This window comes from Amblyomma maculatum, chromosome 3, assembly GCF_055883805.1.
Source record: "Amblyomma maculatum isolate TAMU_Amacu chromosome 3, ASM5588380v1, whole genome shotgun sequence".
Lineage (NCBI taxonomy): Eukaryota > Metazoa > Arthropoda > Arachnida > Ixodida > Ixodidae > Amblyomma > Amblyomma maculatum.
In genome coordinates, this window is record NC_139346.1 from 1,373,105 (window position 1) to 1,393,885 (window position 20,781).

Here is a 20,781-nt window from a genome sequence, read left to right on the forward strand (position 1 = left end):
CGCTGGACAGGCCGCCATCGGAAACTGACCCTGGCAACGTTTATTGCTAGAACCCTAGCTAGTGAAGCTAGTTTAGCAGTGCTGTTAGAGGAACTAGAGGGCATGAAATGGGATGTCATAGGACTTAGTGAGGTTATGAGGCCGAATGAGGCATATACTGTACTGAAGGATGGGCATGTACTGTGTTATCGAGATTTAGCAGAGAGGCGACAACTAGGAGTAGGTTTCCTTGTCAATAAGTATATAGCGGGTAATATAGATGCATTCTGTAGTATTAATGAGAGGGTTGCAGGCATCGTAATTAGGCTTAATAAGCGGTATAAACGGAGGGTTGTACAGGCCTATGCACCTACATGTTGTTATGATGACCAGGCAGTTGAAAGCTTCTATGAAGATGTAGAATCGGCAATGCGAAAAGTAAAGACGCAGAATACTGTACTAATGGGCGACTTCAATGCCAAGGTAGGGAAAAAACAGGCAGGAGACTAGGCAGTAGGTGACTATGGCATTGGTTCTAGGAATAGCAGGGGGGGGGGGGGTTACTAGTTGAGTTTGCAGAGCGCAATAACTTACGAATCATGAGTATATACCTTCTTCAGCAAACGGATGAACCGGACATGGACATGGAAAAGTCCTAACGGAGAGACTAAAAATGAAATCGACTTCATAATGTGTTCAACCCCCGCCATTGTGCAGGATGTAGAGGTAATCGGGAAAGTGCGATGCAGTGACCACAGGATGGTGAGGTTCCGAATTAACCTAAATCTGAAGAAAGAACGCAACAGATTAGTAAGAAAGAAACCCATCAACGAATTAGCGGTGAGGGGGAGGGCAGAAGAGTGCAGGATCTCGCTACAAAATAGGTATTCAGCTCTAATTGAGGATGACGACATTACCCTAGAGGCAAGGAACAATAATTTCAGAGATATCATTACTGAGTGCGCGGTAGAAGTAGGCGGTAGGATAGTTAGAGAGGATACCGGTAAGCTGTCTAAGGAGACGAAAGATTTGATTAAGAAACGCTAGAGTATGAAAGCTTCCAATCCAACAGACCAGATCGAATTGACCGAGATATCAAAGCTAATCAATAAGCGCAAGGTGGCCGATATAAGGAAGTATAACATGGAGAAAATTGAGCATGCTGTAAAGAACGGGGGAAGCCTTAAAGCGGTAAAGAAGAAATTGGGCATAGGCAAAAACCAGATGTATGCGATAAGGGACAAGGCGGGCAACGTCATCACTAATATGGACAATATAGTCAAAGTAGCCGAGGAGTTCTATACAGATCTCTACAGTAGCCAAAGTAGTCAGGACCGTAATGAGATTGGCGGTAGGGAAAAACAGTCAGACATTCCACTAGTGACGAAGGACGAGGTCAAGAAAGCACTAGAAACTATGAAAAGGGGGAAATCTGCTGGAGAGGATCAGATAACTACAGATTTGCTGAAGGACGGGGGGGATATCGTGCTAGAAAAACTGGCCACCCTGTATACGCAGTGCCTGGTGTCTTCGACGGTACCGGAACCATGGAAGAATGCAAACATTATCCTCATTCACAAGAAAGGGGACCCTAAGGACCTTAAAAATTACAGACCAATCAGCTTACTGTCTGTTACGTATAAGGTATTTACTAAGGTAATCGCTAATAGAATCAGGACAACCTTAGACTTCAATCAAGCAAAGGATCAAGCAGGATTTCGGAAACGGTACTCTACTATCGATCATATCCATACCATCAATCAGGTGATAGAAAAATGCTCAGAATATAACCAGCCCTTATTACATAGCATTCATTGATTACGAAAAAGCATTTGACTCAGTTGAAACCTCGGCGGTGATGCAGGCATTGCGAAATCAGGGGGTAGACGAGCCGTACGTGAAAGTGCTGGAAGATATATATACTGGCTGTACAGCAACCATAGTTCTGCATAAAGAAAGTAACAAAATTCCCATAAAGAAAGGTGTTAGGCAAGGAGACACAATCTCCCCAGTACTATACACAACTTGTTTAGAGGAAGTATTCAGAGACTTGGAATGGGAGCAGTTAGGGATAAGGGTAGATGGAGAATACCTCAGTAATCTGCGATTTGCTGATGACATTGCCTTGCTAAGCAACTCGGGGGATGAACTGCAAATAATGATTGATGACCTAGACAGAAAAAGTAGAAAGGTAGGCTTGAAAATCAATATGCAGAAGACTAAGGTAATGTTCAACAGTCTCGGGAAGGAACAGCAGTTTACATGAGGTAGCGAAATACTGGAAGTAGTAGGCGAATATGTCTACTTAGGACAGGTAGTAACCGCAGATCCGGACCAGGAAAAGGAAATAACAAGAAGAATGAGATTGGGATGGAGCGCATTTGGCAAGCACTCGCAGATTATGACTAGCAGCTTACCGGTATCGCTCAAGAGGAAAGTACACTACAGTTGCATCTTGCCTGTACTCACCTATGGGGCTGAAACGTGGAGGCTAAACAAGAGAGTTCTACTTAAGTTGAGGACAACCCAGAGGGCTATGGAATGAAAAATGATATGGGTAACATAAAGAGATAGAAAGCGTGCAGAGTGGGTCAGAGAAATAACTCAATTTACCGATATTCTAGTGGAAATTAAGAAGAAGAAATGGACATGGGCAGGACATGTAGTGCGAAGAGAGGATAACCGATGGTCGCTGAGGGTAACAAACTGGATTCCAAGGGAAGGAAAGCGTAGCAGGGGGCGGCAGAAAGTTAGGTGGGCGGATGAGATTAAGAAGTTCGCAGGGGTCAAGTGGATGCAGCTAGCACAGAACCGGGTTAAGTGGAGAAATATGGGAGAGGCCTTCGCCCTGCAGTGGGTATAATCAGGCTGATGATGATGATGATGATGATGATGATGATGATGATGATGAAGTAGGCGCATCAACACGGGTCGCAGCCTTTTTGACGACAGATACGCAGACGGTTCGAAGTGCTTGGAACAAACCCGCAAGTCTCGCAGCTGCCATGGTGTCTTCTTCCCCAGGCTGACGTTGTGGCAGAACTGCACCCACGCTCGGCACCTGGACGTGATGCAACGTGCACGTTATTCACAATTGCGCCTAAAGGAATACTGCATACTCCAAACGACAATGCGTCATTATTCCTGTCAATTCGAACTGCAGTACAATACACTTCCATTGTGTCTGAACTATGGTAGTAAATGCTAGCCCCAAGCTCTCAGCGCCCAAGAGTGCTGTTACGTACGCTCGTCCTCATGCCATGCGGGTAGCTATGCTTTTCTATGGTTAAGATTGACAAGAATGAAGTGCGTTTAAAGTTACCCTAACGTCATGCATATGCAGAATAGCAATAACAAGACAGGCAGTATCTCCTGATGAGTGAATTCAGTTGAAGCACCCTCAAGGCCCCTCATATACACGTGGCTGAATTTCGATACTACCAGTTGCGAGGGTCAAATTGACTTCGCGGTGTTGGAAAACTAAACAGTGTTGTGCTCAGACTTGTCAGGCAGCACAATTGGTTTTAAATTGGCCTTCCGGTCAGTGGCATGCGCGTGGTTGCTCCTGAGAGCCCGGTATCAAGTTACGCTGATGATAGCCGGCTGCATGAAACTCACCATAAATCCGACAAATGGTGGGCCTCTTTCGCACAGCTCAACACTTAAAGTGCGTGCCCTGTAGTGTAGTACATAAATATCCCCGAAAAAATGAAGCCACGTGCGCACGAACTGGTTACAAAAACAGAAGCGAACAGTCCAACGAAAGCATTCGGAGCATACCTAGAGCAGACGCCTTGTAGCAGACGACACTGACAAGAGCTCACCTGGGAAAGTCCAGCGGGAAGCGGTGTAGCTTGACACCGACGGTACTGCCCATGCTGTCGCAATGTGCCACGGCGCATCGTTTCTTCACACGCCGCAAGCTCATCTTGAAATAAAGCGCTAAGCGCTTCAAAAGAACAGCGCGAAGCGTGCAAAGACGGAAAAAGACTTCGCACTGGTCGCACGTCAAAGGAAACAACAAAACCGAGAAAACTGCCGCAGCGGTGCGGCGGGGTGCAAATTTTACAAAACGGTTACAGAAAAGCGACACGCAAGGACGACGAAAACTTCGCAAAAGGGGCATTTCGAGACCGGCGAGCTAAATTTATAAGCTTTACCAGGCGCGCTATTGCAGACAGCTGGCGATAAGAAACCGCTTCGTGAGCTCCACGGAGGAAGGAAAAAAACTAGGAGGGAGCGCCGCAGAGGAAAAGTGAAGCCTAGTTAGGGCACTGTAGCCTAGTCATAAAAAATATAATGGAAAGAATCATGGGAAATTAGCCGTCACGCGATACGGCAAGCGGTAGCCGGTAGCTGGTTTCGGTTGCGGTTTCGCAAACTTCGCTCTAAAGGAATGCCTTCGCGTGGCCTTCGCTACGCGACGCCTACACTAAAAACCTGAGGCGCGCACTGCGAGCAGGCGGTAGATGGAACTTTGGACTTTTAGACGGGCTGATGTTGTGGGGCTGCCGCCGCCGCGCAGTGCACCCGTGTATTTCGCGAAGTGTGGTTGGGTCCCCTCAGCTGCGCCATATGAAATGCTTGCGGGGCTTGGCGCACAAAGACCAAGCACGCGAGAACAAGAAGGACGAGGGGACCAATGCGCTGATCATCGCTTCGTCCTGTCGTCCGTTGTGTCCTTGTGCTCTGTCTCTGTGCGCTGAGTCCCGCAAGCATGGCATCAAATCAACTAACCCAACAAAAAGTACTACCATATGAAATGCTGCGTGCCGGGATGCAAGAACTATACGGATATACCTCTCGGGGCTGTCGCTCCAACGGTGAGTATCCTGTTATGCGCACTCCTCGAGAAACGAAACGTTTGTTTGTCAGGGCATGTGCATGTATTGTTCGACAAGAAAATCGTTTGATTCATTTAGGTAATGCCGACCTCAAATACACATTATTGTTACGCTGAAGGCAGCTCCCCGGGCATGCAATGTTATGTAGAATTTGTAATCTCCCTGACGAAACCAAAGATGAAAAGGCCACCTGCCGTTCTCACTAGTGCGCCTATATAAACACGGAGTACAATGCAACAATTGTAAACAAAGTAACTTATGTGTTACGGCGAGACGCGCAACTTTCGCCAGACCACTCCGGTAGGCTTTCCGCGGGGACATCCAAAGTCACTAAAAAATAACATGTACCCTGCTGCTTTTGAGTCTGTCAACTATGTTAGCTAAATTCCCAAGAGTCATTGCGCGCAAGAGAGAGAAGGGAGCGGCGTCAGAGGAGGTTGGCTTGCGGAGCCTGCGCGCGCTCCCTCCTAGTTTTTTCTTCCTCCATGGTGAGCTCCCGCTACCACTGTGGCCGGGTGCCGAAACAAGGCCTGCAAAGTCAAGCTGCAAATGCACCGCACACTCATAACAAGAACGTTGCAAAAAATTAAAAATGCGGTGTAATGTTTTGCTGAAATAGTGTACCTATTTTATAAAACGTGGCATTGAAATATTTATTTCTTTACGTTGTTTTATAGCGTTTTCATTTATGCTTTTGAATTTCATTATCTAAGTGTTCCGGCCCCCCAAAGTGGCTGTGCTGCTGTCGCGCTAGACCGTTTTTGGGCCCAGCCTTCGCCACCATTTTACATCCGCCTTGTTGTGACTGGTACACACCGGAATCGAAGGCCGTACTCGATTTGGCCACACGGAACGTCAGCGGCTCAACAACCAGGGAATTCGCGAAATTGATGGAATTCTGCCAAGGATGGAATGCCAAGGTAGGGAAAAAACAGGCAGGAGACAAGGCAGTAGGTGACTATGGCATTGGTTCCAGGAATAGCAGGGGGGAGTTACTAGTTGAGTTTGCAGAGCGCAATAACTTACGAATCATGAATACCTTCTTCAGCAAACGGAAGAACCGGAAATGGACATGGAAAAGTCCTAACGGAGGGACTAAAAATGAAATCGACTTCATAATGTGTTCAACCCCCGCCATTATGCAAGATGTAGAGGTAATCCGGAAAGTGCGATGCAGTGACCACAGGATGGTGAGGTCCCGAATTAGCCTAAATCTGAAGAAGGAACGCAACAGATTAGTAAGAAACAAACCCATCAATGAATTAGCGGTGAGGGGGAGGGCAGAAGAGTTCAGGATCTCGCTACAGAATAGGTTTTCAGCTCTAACTGAGGAAGGCGACATTACCCTAGAGGCAAGGAACAATAATTTCAGAGATATCATTACTGAGTGCGCAGTAGAAGTAGGCGGTAGGATAGTTAGAGAGGATACCGGCAAGCTGTCTAAGGAGACGAAAGATTTGATTAAGAAAAAGGCCGAATTTATCGGGACACGTGGCAACGGGACGGGCGCGACCGGTGCCGACAGGCCGCGCGCCTGAAAGATGTCGCACCGAGAAAGCTATTTTGCAAGGAAGCGTTTTGCAAATAATATATTTTCAAATATCCGAAATGTACTGAAGAGCGGAATCACCGAAAACATGATGTACAATTGTCACTGTAAAATTCGTTCAGCCGGCCTACGAACAGGCCAAACCACGGAACCTCGATTGTTTTTGTCACCGAAAGGTCTCGCACAGATCTAGACAAAGAAAGAGCAATTAAAATGTGGTTTTCCCGGCAATTCGTGCGGTGTGACAAACTTGTTCGTAAACTTCTTCGCGGAGGCGTACATGTGTTATTTGACGTCGCTAACGTCGCTGCCATTTCTGCGGTGTCCGCACCGCGAGCAAGCACCTATAGGCTTCGCGGCTCACCGCCGGCAGCTATCAGCTGGGCAACAGGAATCCAGGGACAGGCAGTCTATGGAAAACACGTGCTCCCTACCAACGTTACTAGATCTTTCTAGTAGCCTTGCTCCCTACAACCGGACATGACGTCATTAAATATCACGTGACCAATGACGTTGTTTGTGACGCCACATTTTTAGGCCAATCAGCGTTTCCAGCCGAGCTACCCCGAAACGCTTGTAACCACAGCTTATCATCAGCAAATTAATGGACTAACGGAGAGGCTCAGCAGAACTATAGCTGCTTTGATCGATCGCCATACGTGGACGTCGACCATCGGAACTGGGACGAACTTCCCTATGTCACATTCTCTTATAATACCGCAGTCCAGGAGACCATCCGTATGTCCCCCTTCCAGCTAGTGCATGGAAGGCAAGTCACCCCCATTCTTAGCTCAACACCATCGATGAACTGGTGCAGCAGCGCCGTGATGCTCGCAGACTCAAGGCCACTTTGTCACATTCCACGCAAGCACTGAGGGCGTATGCAACGTCACACATTATTCTTCAGCCACCTGCGCCAGTTCTCCCTCCCTGGAAATTTATACAGTTAGGAGACAAGCCAACTGACATCCGCAGACCAACGTCTGCAAACTCAGCATCGTTGCTTCGCCAGAGATTTGAAGAGCAAGATACTCACCTGTTTGCAAGGCTGTGAAGCCAAAACGGCAATCTACTGTCCACGGAGACCTAGCCTGAATCAGACATGCTACGTTTCAGCTTTCGCGGAACCACTAACATCTTTCTGCGCTGAGCTCGTGGCAGTTCAGGAGGCACTCTGCTCCGTGGCTTCCATAACCATGCTCCCTACAGCACACGTAAATTCGTCATCCGCACTGACGCACTTCGAGCAGTACGTACGTCTGCTCCGACGTGCCAGCCGCTGCCCTAAAATTTGCCAAGACATATTCCACCAGATTGCGGCGCGCATCCCACAATCAATACGCATTGAGTGGGTCCCACGGGATGTGCTGCCTTCCCAAAGTCAAGCTGATTTAGGAACCCGCCTCGTGAACCAAGACGCATCAATCCCACGGCTCCTCGAAGTGGACGACGCTACCCTCCTTTTGTCAAGAAAGGAGCACGTCCGGCGCCGCGCACGTGTGCACTTATTCCTCCGTGTGCGATATCCCTTCCCCGCGGTCTCACCCGTGCAGAGGAGGTTGCGCTTAGGAGGATCCGGGTCGGTGTTGCCCTTACACCAGCTGTCACTAGGACGTGGTCACACTTCCAACACATATCCTCGCCCAGGATGCCCGATCTGTAGACACGAAGATGTCGAGGCAGACATCCACCACTTGCTGTGGGACTGCCCAGCACTCAAACCAACACGAATCCGACACCTGAGCATAGCTGGCATTTCAGTAACCAATCCTGCCTCATAGGTCACAATTGGACGCCGGGACCTCATCATCGCTCACTTCTGGACTTCATAAAATCAGCCAACCTTTTCCATTCATTTAATCATTCATTCATCCTTCATCTCATATCCTACTGATGCCCTGAGGCAATAAATATCAACTTAAAAAAAAAAGTCACCACCATGCTTGACAATATGCTGCCTCACGCATCGCCAGGCGACGGACGTAGCTGCATAATGATGCCCGACTAGTACGCGAACGCGCGGAGGCTCGGCAACTGGCCAGAAACCTCCGGAGACGTGACGTCAATTTCCGGCTTGGAAGCAAGGTGTGGGTGTGGACATCGGTCCGCTGTGATACGTTTGATTTTGGGGACCGACCAAATTGAGCCAAACATCCGTTGTGACCCATCGCATTAATACGGGTGATGCCAGCCTCACCCACAGGCGGCTTTATCATTGTACATAGACCTTGGCTTTATCGCGTCTCTCTATACTGAGCAGCATGTTATACAGAAAGTTGACAAGATGCTGGCGCAAAACATTATTTGAGCCATCCTGCAGTCCCTGTTGCGTCCCCTGTCGTATTAGTCAAAAAGAAGACCAAACTTCGAGATTCTGTGGTGAATACCGCCACCTCAATAAGATAACTAAAAACGAAGTGTCTAAAGATACGTCCGCCGTACCCATTCGATTCTTGTAAAGACAAGGCGGACATCGATATACAGGCTTTCGTCCTCTGAGCGCAATATTTTAATTAGAGCGGGAATGCCTTGCACTTGTTTGGGCGATGACCAAATTCTGCCCTTGTTTGTTTAGGCAGTCCTGCGTAGTGACAGACCATTATGCTTTGTGTTGGCTGTCCTGACTTAAGGACCCCACAGGCCGCTTAGGTTGCTGGGCCTTGCGAATACAAGAGTACGCATTTACTGTCGTACACAAGTCCGGCCACTTACACCAAGACGCTGACTGCTTGTCCCGCCATCCTGTAGATCCTCCTGATTTGTCCGACCATACTGCTCACTACATTTTATCCATCTCGGACTATCAATATCAGCTCTGAATGGCGTCGTGATCCTGCCCTGCAACCAATTATTGACCAGCTGCGCAACAACCCCAATCCTTCCGCCAGCATGTTAGTGCTCCATAACGAGACATTATACTGACACAATATGCGTCCAGATGGCACATACCTTTTACTGGTCATTGCGGCTCATCTGCGCTCTACTGTCCTCGCCAAACTCCACGATGTCCCTACAGCAGGACACTTGGGAGTGTCATGCACATACGACAGTGTGCGACGCCAATTTTTCTGGCCAGGTCTCTATCGCTCTGTCCATCGCTACGTCGCCGCTTGTGTGCTGTGTCAGCGCTGTAAGACAACAAGGTTGACGACTGGGCAAGTTGGTAAGGGTTCATATTTAACCAGCCAACATTCAGTTGCTAGTTTAGCCTTGTCCTGTCCTTCTTCCCTGTGTCTTGTACTTTGGCTGGCTGAATATGAGCCGTAAGACATCCTCGCTTAAACCTAGTGGGCCCCTGCAACCAATCCCAGTGCCGACTGAGCCGTTTTCTCGTGTGGGCCTCGATCTTCTTGGGCCTTTTCCGATGTAGGCTTCTGGAAACAAATGTATTGCTGTGGCAACTGATTATACCACCCGATATGCTGTAACCAGGGCTATCCCCACCAGCTGCGTCTCCAACATTGCAGACTTTCTTCTGTATGACGTCATCTTGATTCATGGCGCTCCACGTCAACTGCTCACAAATCGTTGCCGCTGTTTCCTTTCTCAAGTGGTTCATGACCTTCTCCACTCATGCACTACTCGTCACCAATTCACCACGGCCTACCATCCGCAAACGAACGGTGTTACTGAGCGCGCTTTAATAGCACACTGACCGACATGCTATCTATGTATGTGCCCAATCCCCATTGTGACCGGGCCGTCAACTTACCTTTCGTCACATTCGCCTACAACTCCTCATGGCATGATACCGCCAGATACTCTCCCATTTATCTACTTTTTGGCCGTGACCCTTTACTCCCCTTCGACACCTTGCTGCCTCTTGACGACTCTGCCTGCAGTTACGCTTTGGATGGCATCGCCCGCTCTGATGCCGCCCGCCACATTGCTCGAGACCGGCTTGGCGCGTCTCAGCGCTCCCAAAAGCGTCGTTATGACCTTCATCACCGTGATGTCCACTACCTTCCTGGTTCCGTCATACTTCTTTGACTCCCGGCCCGCCGCGTGGGGATCTGCGAGAAACTTCAGCCTCGTTACGTGGGCCCTTACTGTGTCTTGCGGCAATTCACCGATGCGATCTATGAGATCGCCCCTCTACAGCCCAAACTCGTGCATGTCGCTCATCTGAAACCGCAACATTCAAGTTCTCCTGTGTAGGATGCACCGGGACGGCGCTTCTCCCATGCGGGGAATACTGTTAAGGTGCCCAGTATCGAGACGATGCTCAGGCTAAGCAGGGCTCGTACTAATGCGGTGTGCGTCTAACAGTGAACTAGCGTTTATCGCTGTGTACTTTTCCTTAACAATATTGCTACGTACTCAGTACGTAACGGGGGTGTTTATTGATAGTCTAAAGCGCTGCGAGTCACGCAAGGAACACCATACACACCACTGTCTTCCGTTTCTTCTTCTCTCTAGCCTCTTCTTCCTTTCCTGACGCCCCGAAGCACATGACACTTCCCCCCTCGCAGACGAAGCCCCAGGACAAGCAGTTTAAGGAAGGTGCCGGCGATGGAACCTTTTTAGTCGAGCGACGTGCACCACCTGGGTCTGGCGTGAGCATCGGCCACTTTCGGTGCGGCGTGAAATTACATAGTTCACGTCACTCAGGCACTCCAAAACGACAAAAGGGCCGCTATAACGAAACAGCACCTTCTGGGCTAAACCACGCTTGCGCAGCGGCGTCCACAGCAACACTAAATCACCGGGCACATAAGAGACGTGGGCGTCGGTTGTCATAACGCTCCTTCGGCCGTTCCTGTGAGTCTAGGATGCGGAGGCGGGCAATGCGGCGAGCTTCTTCGGCTCGACATAAAGTAGTGGCGATAGAAGGCTCGTTGCGGAGGGAGAAAAGAAGGATGGTATCAAGCCTACTGCGGGGAACTCGAGCATACAGGAGGTAAAATGGACTGTAGCCAGTCGTCTCATGCTGTGCAGTGCTATAAGCGAATGTAATAAAAGGGAGGATTTCATCCCAGTTCTTGTGATCAGAGTCCACGTACATCGCCAACATAGTGGTCAGAGTGCGGTTGGTCCGTTCAACAAGTCCATTCGATTGCGGGTGATACGACGTTGTATGACGGTAATCACAGGTGCATAGACGAAGGAGTTCTTCGATAACTTCAGCAGTAAATTGGCGCCCACGGTCACTGATCAGAACTCGAGGAGGGCCATATGCGCAGGACGAGAAATCGCAGAAGAAATACGGATACTTCGTAAGCAGTGGCTGAGGGTATTGCGGCTGTTTCTGAATATCAAGTGAGATGGTCAACACATACCACTATCCACCGGTTACCGTTAGAAGATCGCGAAAAAGGACCCAAGAGGTCGATGCCCACCTGCTCAAAGGGTGTGGTCGGAGGCGCAATAGGGTGCAGCGGTCCAGGTGAACGGGAAGTAGGGAGCTTGTAATGCTGGCACTTGACGCAACTGGCTACATAGCGCTGAATGACTTGACGCATTTTCGGCCAGTAAAAGCGTTCCTGTGTGCGATGAAGGGTCCGGGCGACACCCAAGTGGCCCGACGTGGTATCGTCGTGCATCATTTCAAGAACGGGAATGCGGAGGTTTTCCGGCGCACGACGAGGAGTTGAAATTCTTCGGGGTTGAAATTCGGGGTTGAAATTCTTGTAAAGTAGGCCGGCACGAACGCAGAAACGCGCATCTCTTGAATCATGAGCCGCAGAGAAGAGAGGTGCCAAAGTCTGATCGTTGCGTTGTTCTGTCTGGAACAGTTGAAGGTCAGGAAACGTTGCCGAGATAGGCGACAGGTAGTCATCAAAGTTGTCATCATCACTACCAGTTGATGAAAGCGGCAAGCGTGACAGACAGTCAGCGTCAGCATGTTGGCGGCCGCTTTTGTATGCCACAGTGAAGTTAAACCCTTGCAATCGCAATGACCATCGAGCGAGCCGGTCGCAAGGGTCACGAAGATTTAGGAGCCAACAGAGCGAATGGTGGTCAGTGACGATGGTAAAAACATTGCCATATAGGTAGGAACGGAATCGTTGCACCGCAAAAACCACTGTGAGGCACTTTTGTTCAGTAACGGTGTAGCTGCGCTCCGCCTTGCTCAACGAACGACTAGCATATGCTATCACGTGCTGATCGGTGTCATGACGCTGGATGAGCACAGCACCAACGCCCACGCCACTAGCGTTGGTGTGAACCTCGATGGGGGCAGAAGGACAGAAGTGACGTAGGATAGGTCCTGATGTCAGAAGGAATTTGAGGTGGCAGAAGGCAGAGTCGCAGTCAGTAGTCCAATTGAACGGTGCATCTTAGTGCAAAAGGCACGTGAGCGGGTATGCGATGTCAGCGAATCTGGGCACAAAACAACGAAAATAGGAGCGCAGTCCTAAAAAGCTCCGAAGCTGCTTCACTGATCTCGGTGCTGTAAAGCTGGTTACAGCCGCAATCTTCTTAGGATCCGGCCGAACACCATCCTTAAAGTGGCACTTCTTAGAGTTGAGGACAAGGCCTGCTCTCTCAATGCAATCAAGAACGATGGCGAGGCGGCTATTGTGTTCCTGAAAGGTCTTGCCAAAGATCACAATATCGTCCAAATAGCACAAACAAATTTTCCACTTGAGTCCGCGCAGAATGGTGTCCATGAATCGTTCGAACGTGGCAGGCGCATTGCACAATCCAAAGGGCATTACGTTGAACTCTTAGAGACCATCGGGGGTCACAAATGCCGTCTTTTCTTTGTCGCTTAGGTTCATCGGTATCTGCCAGTACCCCGATCTCAAGTCTACCGAGGAGAAGTATGACGCCGAATGAAGACAGTCGATTGCATCGTCAATACGTGGAAGTGGATATACATCTTTTTTGGTGACGGCGTTAAGGCGACGATAGTCCACACAGAAACGCCATGTGTTGTCTTTCTTTTTAACGAGGATAACTGGCGCCGCCCAAGGACTTGAAGATTCCTGGATAACGCCACGTTGGAGCATGTCATGAACTTGATCGTCAATAAGCTGACGTTTGGCCGGAGACACACGATAGGGCTTCTGTCTGATCGGGCGAGAAATTCCAGTATCAATCGAATGATGGATGCGAGAATTTGGAATCGGTGGCTGATGATCTCTGGCGAAGTCGAAAACCGAAACATGCTTGGAGAGCAGGTCTGTCAAAATTCGGCGCTCCTGTGCTCCCAACGCTGTGTTTATCATTGCCTGGATTCGAGACTCTGCAAAATGAGATGTTTTCTCTTCAGGAGCATGGTTAGTGCCGCCACGTAATTCGACACACCTTCCTCGTAATGAGCGAGCCTCATGCCACGAGGCAAGATGGCTGGCTCGTCTGAATAGTTTACAGTCCACAGCAAGGTGTGGCCTCTGGTGACTGAAACTATGCAACGAGGCACCAAGACACTCTTCTCTGCGCAGGCCAGCGTTGTAGGTTCCACTACGGCGTCGAAATTCTCGCACAAATTTGTAGATGAAATAACTTGAATGAATTCTCCAGACATCGCAGGTACAACTGTATCTTCAGACACACAGAACGCTCCTAAATCGAGCGACGAGGTTTCTACAAGGGCTGACATCAACGCAGCATTAAGCGAGATCTGTCCACTACGGCAGTCTAACGTTGCACCACACTGTTGCAAAAAGTCGATACCTGGAGTTACTTCATGCGTGGAACGAGGCAACACTGTGAATTTGGTTCGAAACGCTTGGCCACCAATCACAACTTTCGCATAGCACATACCCAAAGGCACCAGTGATTCACCGCCAACACCACGGAATACTACAGCTTGATTCACGCTAAACATCACTTTATGTCCTAATCGATTCTTGAATGCTAAACTCATAACAGAGACTGTTGCGCCAGTGTCAATTAGTGCCATGGTGGGGATGCTGTAACACAGGCAGAGGTATTGGGAACGTTGATTTTCCGGCGACCTCACCCCCATCGGCCGCGTCTTCTAGTTTCCCGAAGGGGAAGAACGGCGTCGAGGAGACGGAGATTGTCGCTGTCTTTGGGTTGGCGGTGTCAAGCTGCGGTTCGAAGCAGGCGATCCGTTTCGCATCTGTGTCGGGCGGTATGTATCCAGAGTCTGTGTCGAATAAAATTCAGTGTCAAAATGATTAGAAACGTTGGGCAGCGGTCGATGATCTTGTGGTAGTAGGCCCCTCCGACGGCACTACCGGGAGATGTGTCCGGTCATGCCACAGCTATATCACACGGGTTGCTGGCGCCACCGATCCAAGTAAATGTGGGCGGAAACTGGTTCTGGTTGGCGGTAGTAATCGGGACGGCGTTGCTGACGAACCACCTGGCGTGTGTAGGTGGTTCTTCGGCCCATCCGTGGCTGAGAAGTGCTTAAATCGTTCTGCTGTCTGCCCCCGCCAAAGCGTGATGCATTTAAAGCCGGAATCCAGGAAGTTGATGGGGTCGCGGGTTCTGCTTGCAGTGCACAACCATCATACTGGTGTTCGTCCCGGCACGCAGAGTCTTTGTCACGCAACAATTCTTCCCGCACAATCCGGCGTATCAGATCAGCCATGGACTCCGGAGCACTGACATCAACGCTCGCAACAGATGTGACGTTGGCCAGTCGCCCAAATTTAGGAGTGATATGGCGCAACTTCAAGGTTTCGAAAGTGCGGCAGTGCCTGATGAAGTCAGCTGTAGAGTTCAAATTGTCTTTGCTGATAAGAAAATTATAGACATCTACAGCGATACCTTTAAGCAAGTGCCCCACTTTCTCTTCCTCGGACATCCGAGGGTTTACCACCTTGCACAATTTCACAATATCCTCGATATATGCGGTGCATGTCTCGCCAGGTACCTGGGCCCGCTGCATCAACGTTTGTTCTGCGCGTTTCTTCTTCGCGGATCCGTCGCCAAAGCAGTTCTTTATCTCTTCTGTGAAACAATTCCAGCTGGTAAGCGAGTCTTCATGATTATCAAACCAAACTAGGGCAGTGCCTTCCAAGAAGAACACTACGTTCGCTAGTTTAACGGTCGCGTCCCAACGATTGTACCGGCTCACCCGCTCGCAGTTGGTTAGCCACTCGTCGATGTCCTCGTCAGGTTTTCCACCAAATGTGCGCGGCTCGCGGTAGTGCTGCCAGTTGCTCACCGCAGGTGTTGTTCGGTCAGCGTCGCCGTCTTGAGCCATGTTAGATGGTAGGGGTGGCAAACCAGCGAGCCGGCGGCTTCGTCGAAGACAACGGGGATCCGTGTTGATCTACACCGCAAACTCCACCACAACTGTTACGTACTCAGTACGTAACGGGGGTGTTTATTGGTAGTCTAAAGTGCTGCGAGTCACGCAAGGAACACCAGCATACACCACTGTGTCTTCCGTTTCTTCTTCTTCTCTCTAGCCTCTTCTTCCTTTCCTGATGCCCCGAAGTACGTGACAATATATACAGGGCATGTTTTCAGCAAAATTGGCACGGGGGCCGGGGACTAACAGCTAGACACAACTGTAGTCACACAGTGACAGTCAGGGAGACTACGCCGCGTCCCCTCCTAGCGAGAGGCACGGCACTCGACGAATGCTCGTTGATGTCTTGCTCTCCGGAGGCAGTCCACTCGCATATATAGCGTGGAGAGGTCATTGCCACTTAAAATGTCGAATCTGGGGCAGCACGTGACAGCAGCCTGAGAGGTCCTATCAGCGAGCGTGCTGATTGCTCGCTTCAAATCTCCCACGGTACGAAGGCGACTCGCTGCCAGGCAATCGGCGCCCGGGTGTCTGGCAATCCAGATGTGTCTGGTTATGTTGACTACCCGATGTTTCCTGGCTATGTGCCGCTGCCTTGAGGAGCAACACTAGAGCCGGCAAAGAGGATGTCAGCAGGAGAAGCTCGAATTTCGGTTGAGTGGAATCCGGGTGGCTTGCATAGGCACAACAGTGTGTCTTAGAACATGCAGCTGTCGAAAGAAATGTAACCAAGATGACACGTGTGCAATAACATCTTATACTCGAATGAGATGGTATGCATCCGGATATCGATGCAGGTGCAGTCACGTCTCCCCGAGGCCCTAATGTTTAGAGACATCGGTGCTGTGCAAGTTAGCAAAAAGCGACCAGAAGATTGGTGGCTGAAAAGCAGAAAGATGAGGCAAGTGTAGATATAAACATTTAACAAAATAGTTGTCTTCAAGGGGAGTTTATAACAACATTCAAGATATAAGAAATAAAAAATTCCGAGTATGGTGGAAACTTTCACCGCCCAGTTCCTAAGGGTATGCTCTTATAATCTATATATCCATCCAGCAGCACCACCATGCGATGCTTTGCAAGCCTATACATCAATGAAAATGTTTCGAAAGCAGTTTTCTGATGTCACAGGGCACCAGTGACATCTCCTTTTGGTGCAGAGCAACTATAAACATCCTAGAACAGATTGCATGAAAGAGCACTGAACAAGAGTAGAGAGGGAACCTCAGTTCGTAATCCGAGGCAACGTTTCGAAAAGAGGACTTATCTTTGTCCACTTGTCTTCGTCACAGACAAAGACAAGCCGACATGTCGAAATGCTAGCTCGGCTTGTGAACTGAAGCTTCCGCTCAAATCTTGTTCAGTGCTCTTTCATGCTGTGAAGCCATCTTCTTTCTCTCGTTCTACCCTGCATCCTAGAACAGATTGCGAAATATGACACGTCCATTCGAAAGAGGAATATTGTGAAAGCATTGCGAAATGAGAGCTCGATCCATTTTATTTAGTTATTCATATACTTACTGTGCCCAACGGCCATTGCAGGGGGAAAATGTTTGTGCACGTAGCACAGTGCAAGAATAAACATAGAATAAGAAAAAACAGTAGGTCAATGATACATACATATACAAAAAAGCTGTAATGCTGCAAAAAATAATTTAGGAAAAAATCACACAAAGTTAATATATAAATGACCTGGATGAGTAACACCTCATAAGCGGTTCAAAGAAACGAAAACAATAAAAGGTGAGAGACAAACGAAAAAAAAAATTAGGAAATAACTAAAATGTCTACATCATCACAAATAAGATCAATAGAATATGTACAAAGCTGTGCATGGCCTAAAACACATTGCTTTATTACATGTGTGACAATACTGCCACACGGTTTCAGGACAAAGCTTGCTCACTCCGGTAGTCATCACCCTCGTCCCTGTTTTCATCTTCATTCTCTATGGCTGCCACTGGCTTGGTCCGGTAAAATTCAGCCACGTCTTCTGGCATCTCCGCATCTCCAATCAGGTCTGCGGAAGAGCACCAGAATGCATAGCACATGCAAGTCATGCTACACCACTCTAATCTGATGCACTTAGGCATCAAAGCATGCTACTACTTAAAAAGTTAATGAAAAAGCATGTTGTAAGCCACCTCACAGCAACAGCACTAAGAAGTAAGATGTCACAAACATCCCAGTAGTTGTGTCGTAATGCCAGTATTCTGTAGTTTCGTAGTACTTTGCCTACAATCGGTTGTACTTTCCTGTTGTAACCAGACATCTTACTACAGAAATTTCTCTTGTCTACTGCGAAAAACCACTCTGCTGTGAAATCGAAAATATTTTGAGGCTTTTCCGACTAGGACTCTTGCGTTCACTGTACCTTTTTACGTTTTTTTAGCAGTCATGCCTCGGACCAGCTGCTGGCTCTGGGAGTGCCATAAGGCCAAGTGTGGCATGCAGCGCAGTTATGGCTGGTTCTTTGGCCAAACCTTACACAAACAACTGGCCAATCATGCTTGACTCACGTGCTGGGTCATAGTGGACCTGTGCCAGGTAGAGTCCGCAGGCAGGCACCACCCTCACTCCGCCGGGCCAGGCCTCCTTGCTTGGGTTGGCTAGCAGACTGCGCACCAGGGCCAGGCAGTCAGCCCCAGGAACATGGGGAGACGCAGCGTGCAGCACCACACTCACCATGCGACGTACCTGGGCCATTTACAATGCTCCAGCTTGTAGGGCCAGAACAGTAATTAAAGAAACAGGCAAAAAGAAACCAAAGCACACATCACATTATTCTAGCCTTCTGAAGACATGAAGGTCATTGAGAACACTTGGCAAGAAGTCACCAACATCATAACTTGTCGGGGATAAAATGAAGACAAGCGAAATTCATTAGTACAGAGGTAGTAAAGTCGCTTGAAGGGGTTTGGTCCAGACATTTACATCAGTGAACACTGCCCTATTTTTATGACCTATATCAGAAAAGCAAATTGAGGCCAAGAACTCAACGATGTTTTTACATATTTCAAGCAAAGCACTGAAGTAATTTAAAAACAATACTAGTCCAGAGAATATTCAAACTCCTGTTGACAAAGCATACTCCAGTGTTCCAGAAATATCTACATAGGTCTTTACAGCACATTTAGAATTAAGAACAATTATCCTCATCAGCCAGACTATACCCACTGCAGGGCGAAGGCCTCTCCCATTTTCCTCCAATTAACCTGGTCCTGTGCGAGTTGCATCCACTTGACCCCTCCAAATTTCTTAATCTCATCCACTCACCTAACTTTCTGCCGCCCCCTGCTATGCTTTCCATCCCTTGGAATCGATTCAATTTGTTACCCTAAGCGATTATCGGTCGTCCTCTCTACAAATTACATGCCCTGCCCATGCCCATTATTCTTCTTGATTTCCACTAGGATGTCATTACCTCAAGTTATTTCTCTGACCCACTCTGCACGTTTCCCATGCCTTAATCTTACCCCTACCATTTTTCGTTCCATAGCCCTCTGTGTTCTCCTCAACTTAGGTAGAACCCTTTTCGTTAGCCTCCTTAAGAATAAAGTGTCCTAAAAAGGCAGCAGCATTCGAAACCAATAAAGAAAGAACTTTCAATTTCTTCACTTATGAACAGAAGAAAACTAAATAATTTAAAGCTTTTGGAAATAAGCTAAGTGCTACGCAAAGGCAAGCTCAGAAAGCTACCATGTTAATCTGTATATGAAGTAAGCCAAAAACAGCCAGATGTGATTCAGAAAACCATCAATATTGTACTAGACAGAGGCAACAGTGATTGACCTAAGTGGTAATGCTTTTGCTGATCATTTTACCAATGTTTCAAATCAACAATTTGAAGGGCCCCTGAAATGCTACCTGGGGTAAAATTCTAATGCAAGCAGTTCAGAGAGGTGGTTATTGTGAGTACTCAAGTCAGATTTGAAAGCTTTACGTGGAGCTGATAATTTGCAAATAATTTTGGTCCTGGCGATGGCACATCGCCGCGCGCACCCGCTCCCAGGTTAGACATGATGGGGCGATTTGTTTTCTTCTTTTTTTTTCTTGCAGGGAGAAAAGGAGGAGCATCATTTTCAGTCACCCATGTGTTCAGTGCTAAAGAAACTAGGTTAAACATTTTTGTGTTGCAGAGACTGCATATTTTATAACCCGCTCCCAGGTTAGACATGATGGGGCGATTTGTTTTCTTCTTTTTTTTCTTGCAGGGAGAAAAGGAGGAGCATCATTTTCAGTCACCCATGTGTTCAGTGCTAAAGAAACTAGGTTAAACATTTTTGTGTTGCAGAGACTGCATATTTTATAATTCTAGTGAACAACTTTTCATGGTTGAGCAGAGAATAGGTTTGGGCATGTTGGTGATTCATTCTAAGCAGGAAATAATAGCGCACAAAGGAAGACGGGACAAGCAATAAGATCTCAGTTGACAGCGCTGGTCCGTGTCCAATCGCTCATCCCGTTTTCCTTTGTGTGCTATTATTTCCAGCTTGGCTTTTCATAGACCCTTTAACCACAATGGGCACCAGTAGCCCTGAAATCATCTCTCTTTGCCCAACAGATGAAAATGAAGTACATATACTCCATTAGTGTTAGGTCCACTGCTCAAATTTTCGAGTTTTGCATTATGAGTGGACATACTACTTCATGCATTTCACAGATGGCACCACATATTCGCATGCTGCATGTTGTTTTACCTCATGTTGCACAGCAAACATCGTCATCTTCAACGTCGTGCCCAAGCATGAGAGCACTATACATGGTATCACTGCAGCCGATCATGCATCGCTTATAACTGCAACATAGTCTTGCCCTGTGCAGTAAACATCATTGCCTTCATCAAGTTTCAATTGCAAAACGCTCTCACACTGTTCACTGAGCACCATAATGTCAACGAAGTTCCATCTGCGTCGCTCCTTCATTTCACCTAAGTAAATATGCAATACACAAACTCCACCCCACTAAAGACAGACCGCAGCCATGCCAGGCAGGCTGCCGAGACAGAAGAAGGCAGACTAAACCACTGCCAAGATCGAAGCGGAAGCAATGGCTGCAGCTTGTGGCTAATACTCGTGAAACTTGGCTCAAGGATAGTTGAACCTTTACAATTTTTTATGTTGAAAACACATTTTGACAACATTCAAATAAAGCCAGTAAACTAGGTAAATTAACTTATTAGTCTTAACTTGGCAGCAGAATCAGCTATGTTTCCTAAGAGTATGGAG

The 20,781-nt window shown here is 48.1% G+C and overlaps 1 protein-coding gene across 4 annotated transcripts in view; it reads right to left on the reverse strand.

Moving 5' to 3' along the window:
- Positions 1-17,383: 17,383 nt before the first annotated feature.
- LOC146194092 (tRNA pseudouridine synthase-like 1) overlaps positions 17,384-20,781 on the reverse strand; it is a 168,484-nt gene continuing 165,086 nt past the window's right edge. For 3 of the 4 annotated variants that reach the window (XM_084597247.1, XM_084597245.1, XM_084597246.1), the window contains 2 exons: positions 18,073-18,250; positions 17,384-17,573 (listed from right to left, as the gene is read on the reverse strand). In XM_084597247.1, the coding sequence (XP_084453373.1) occupies positions 17,440-17,573; positions 18,073-18,250 (312 nt within the window). In that variant the 3' untranslated portion in view covers positions 17,384-17,439. The remainder of the gene's footprint in view (positions 17,574-18,072; positions 18,251-20,781) is intronic. The other variant, XM_084597248.1, reaches the window with a different exon arrangement.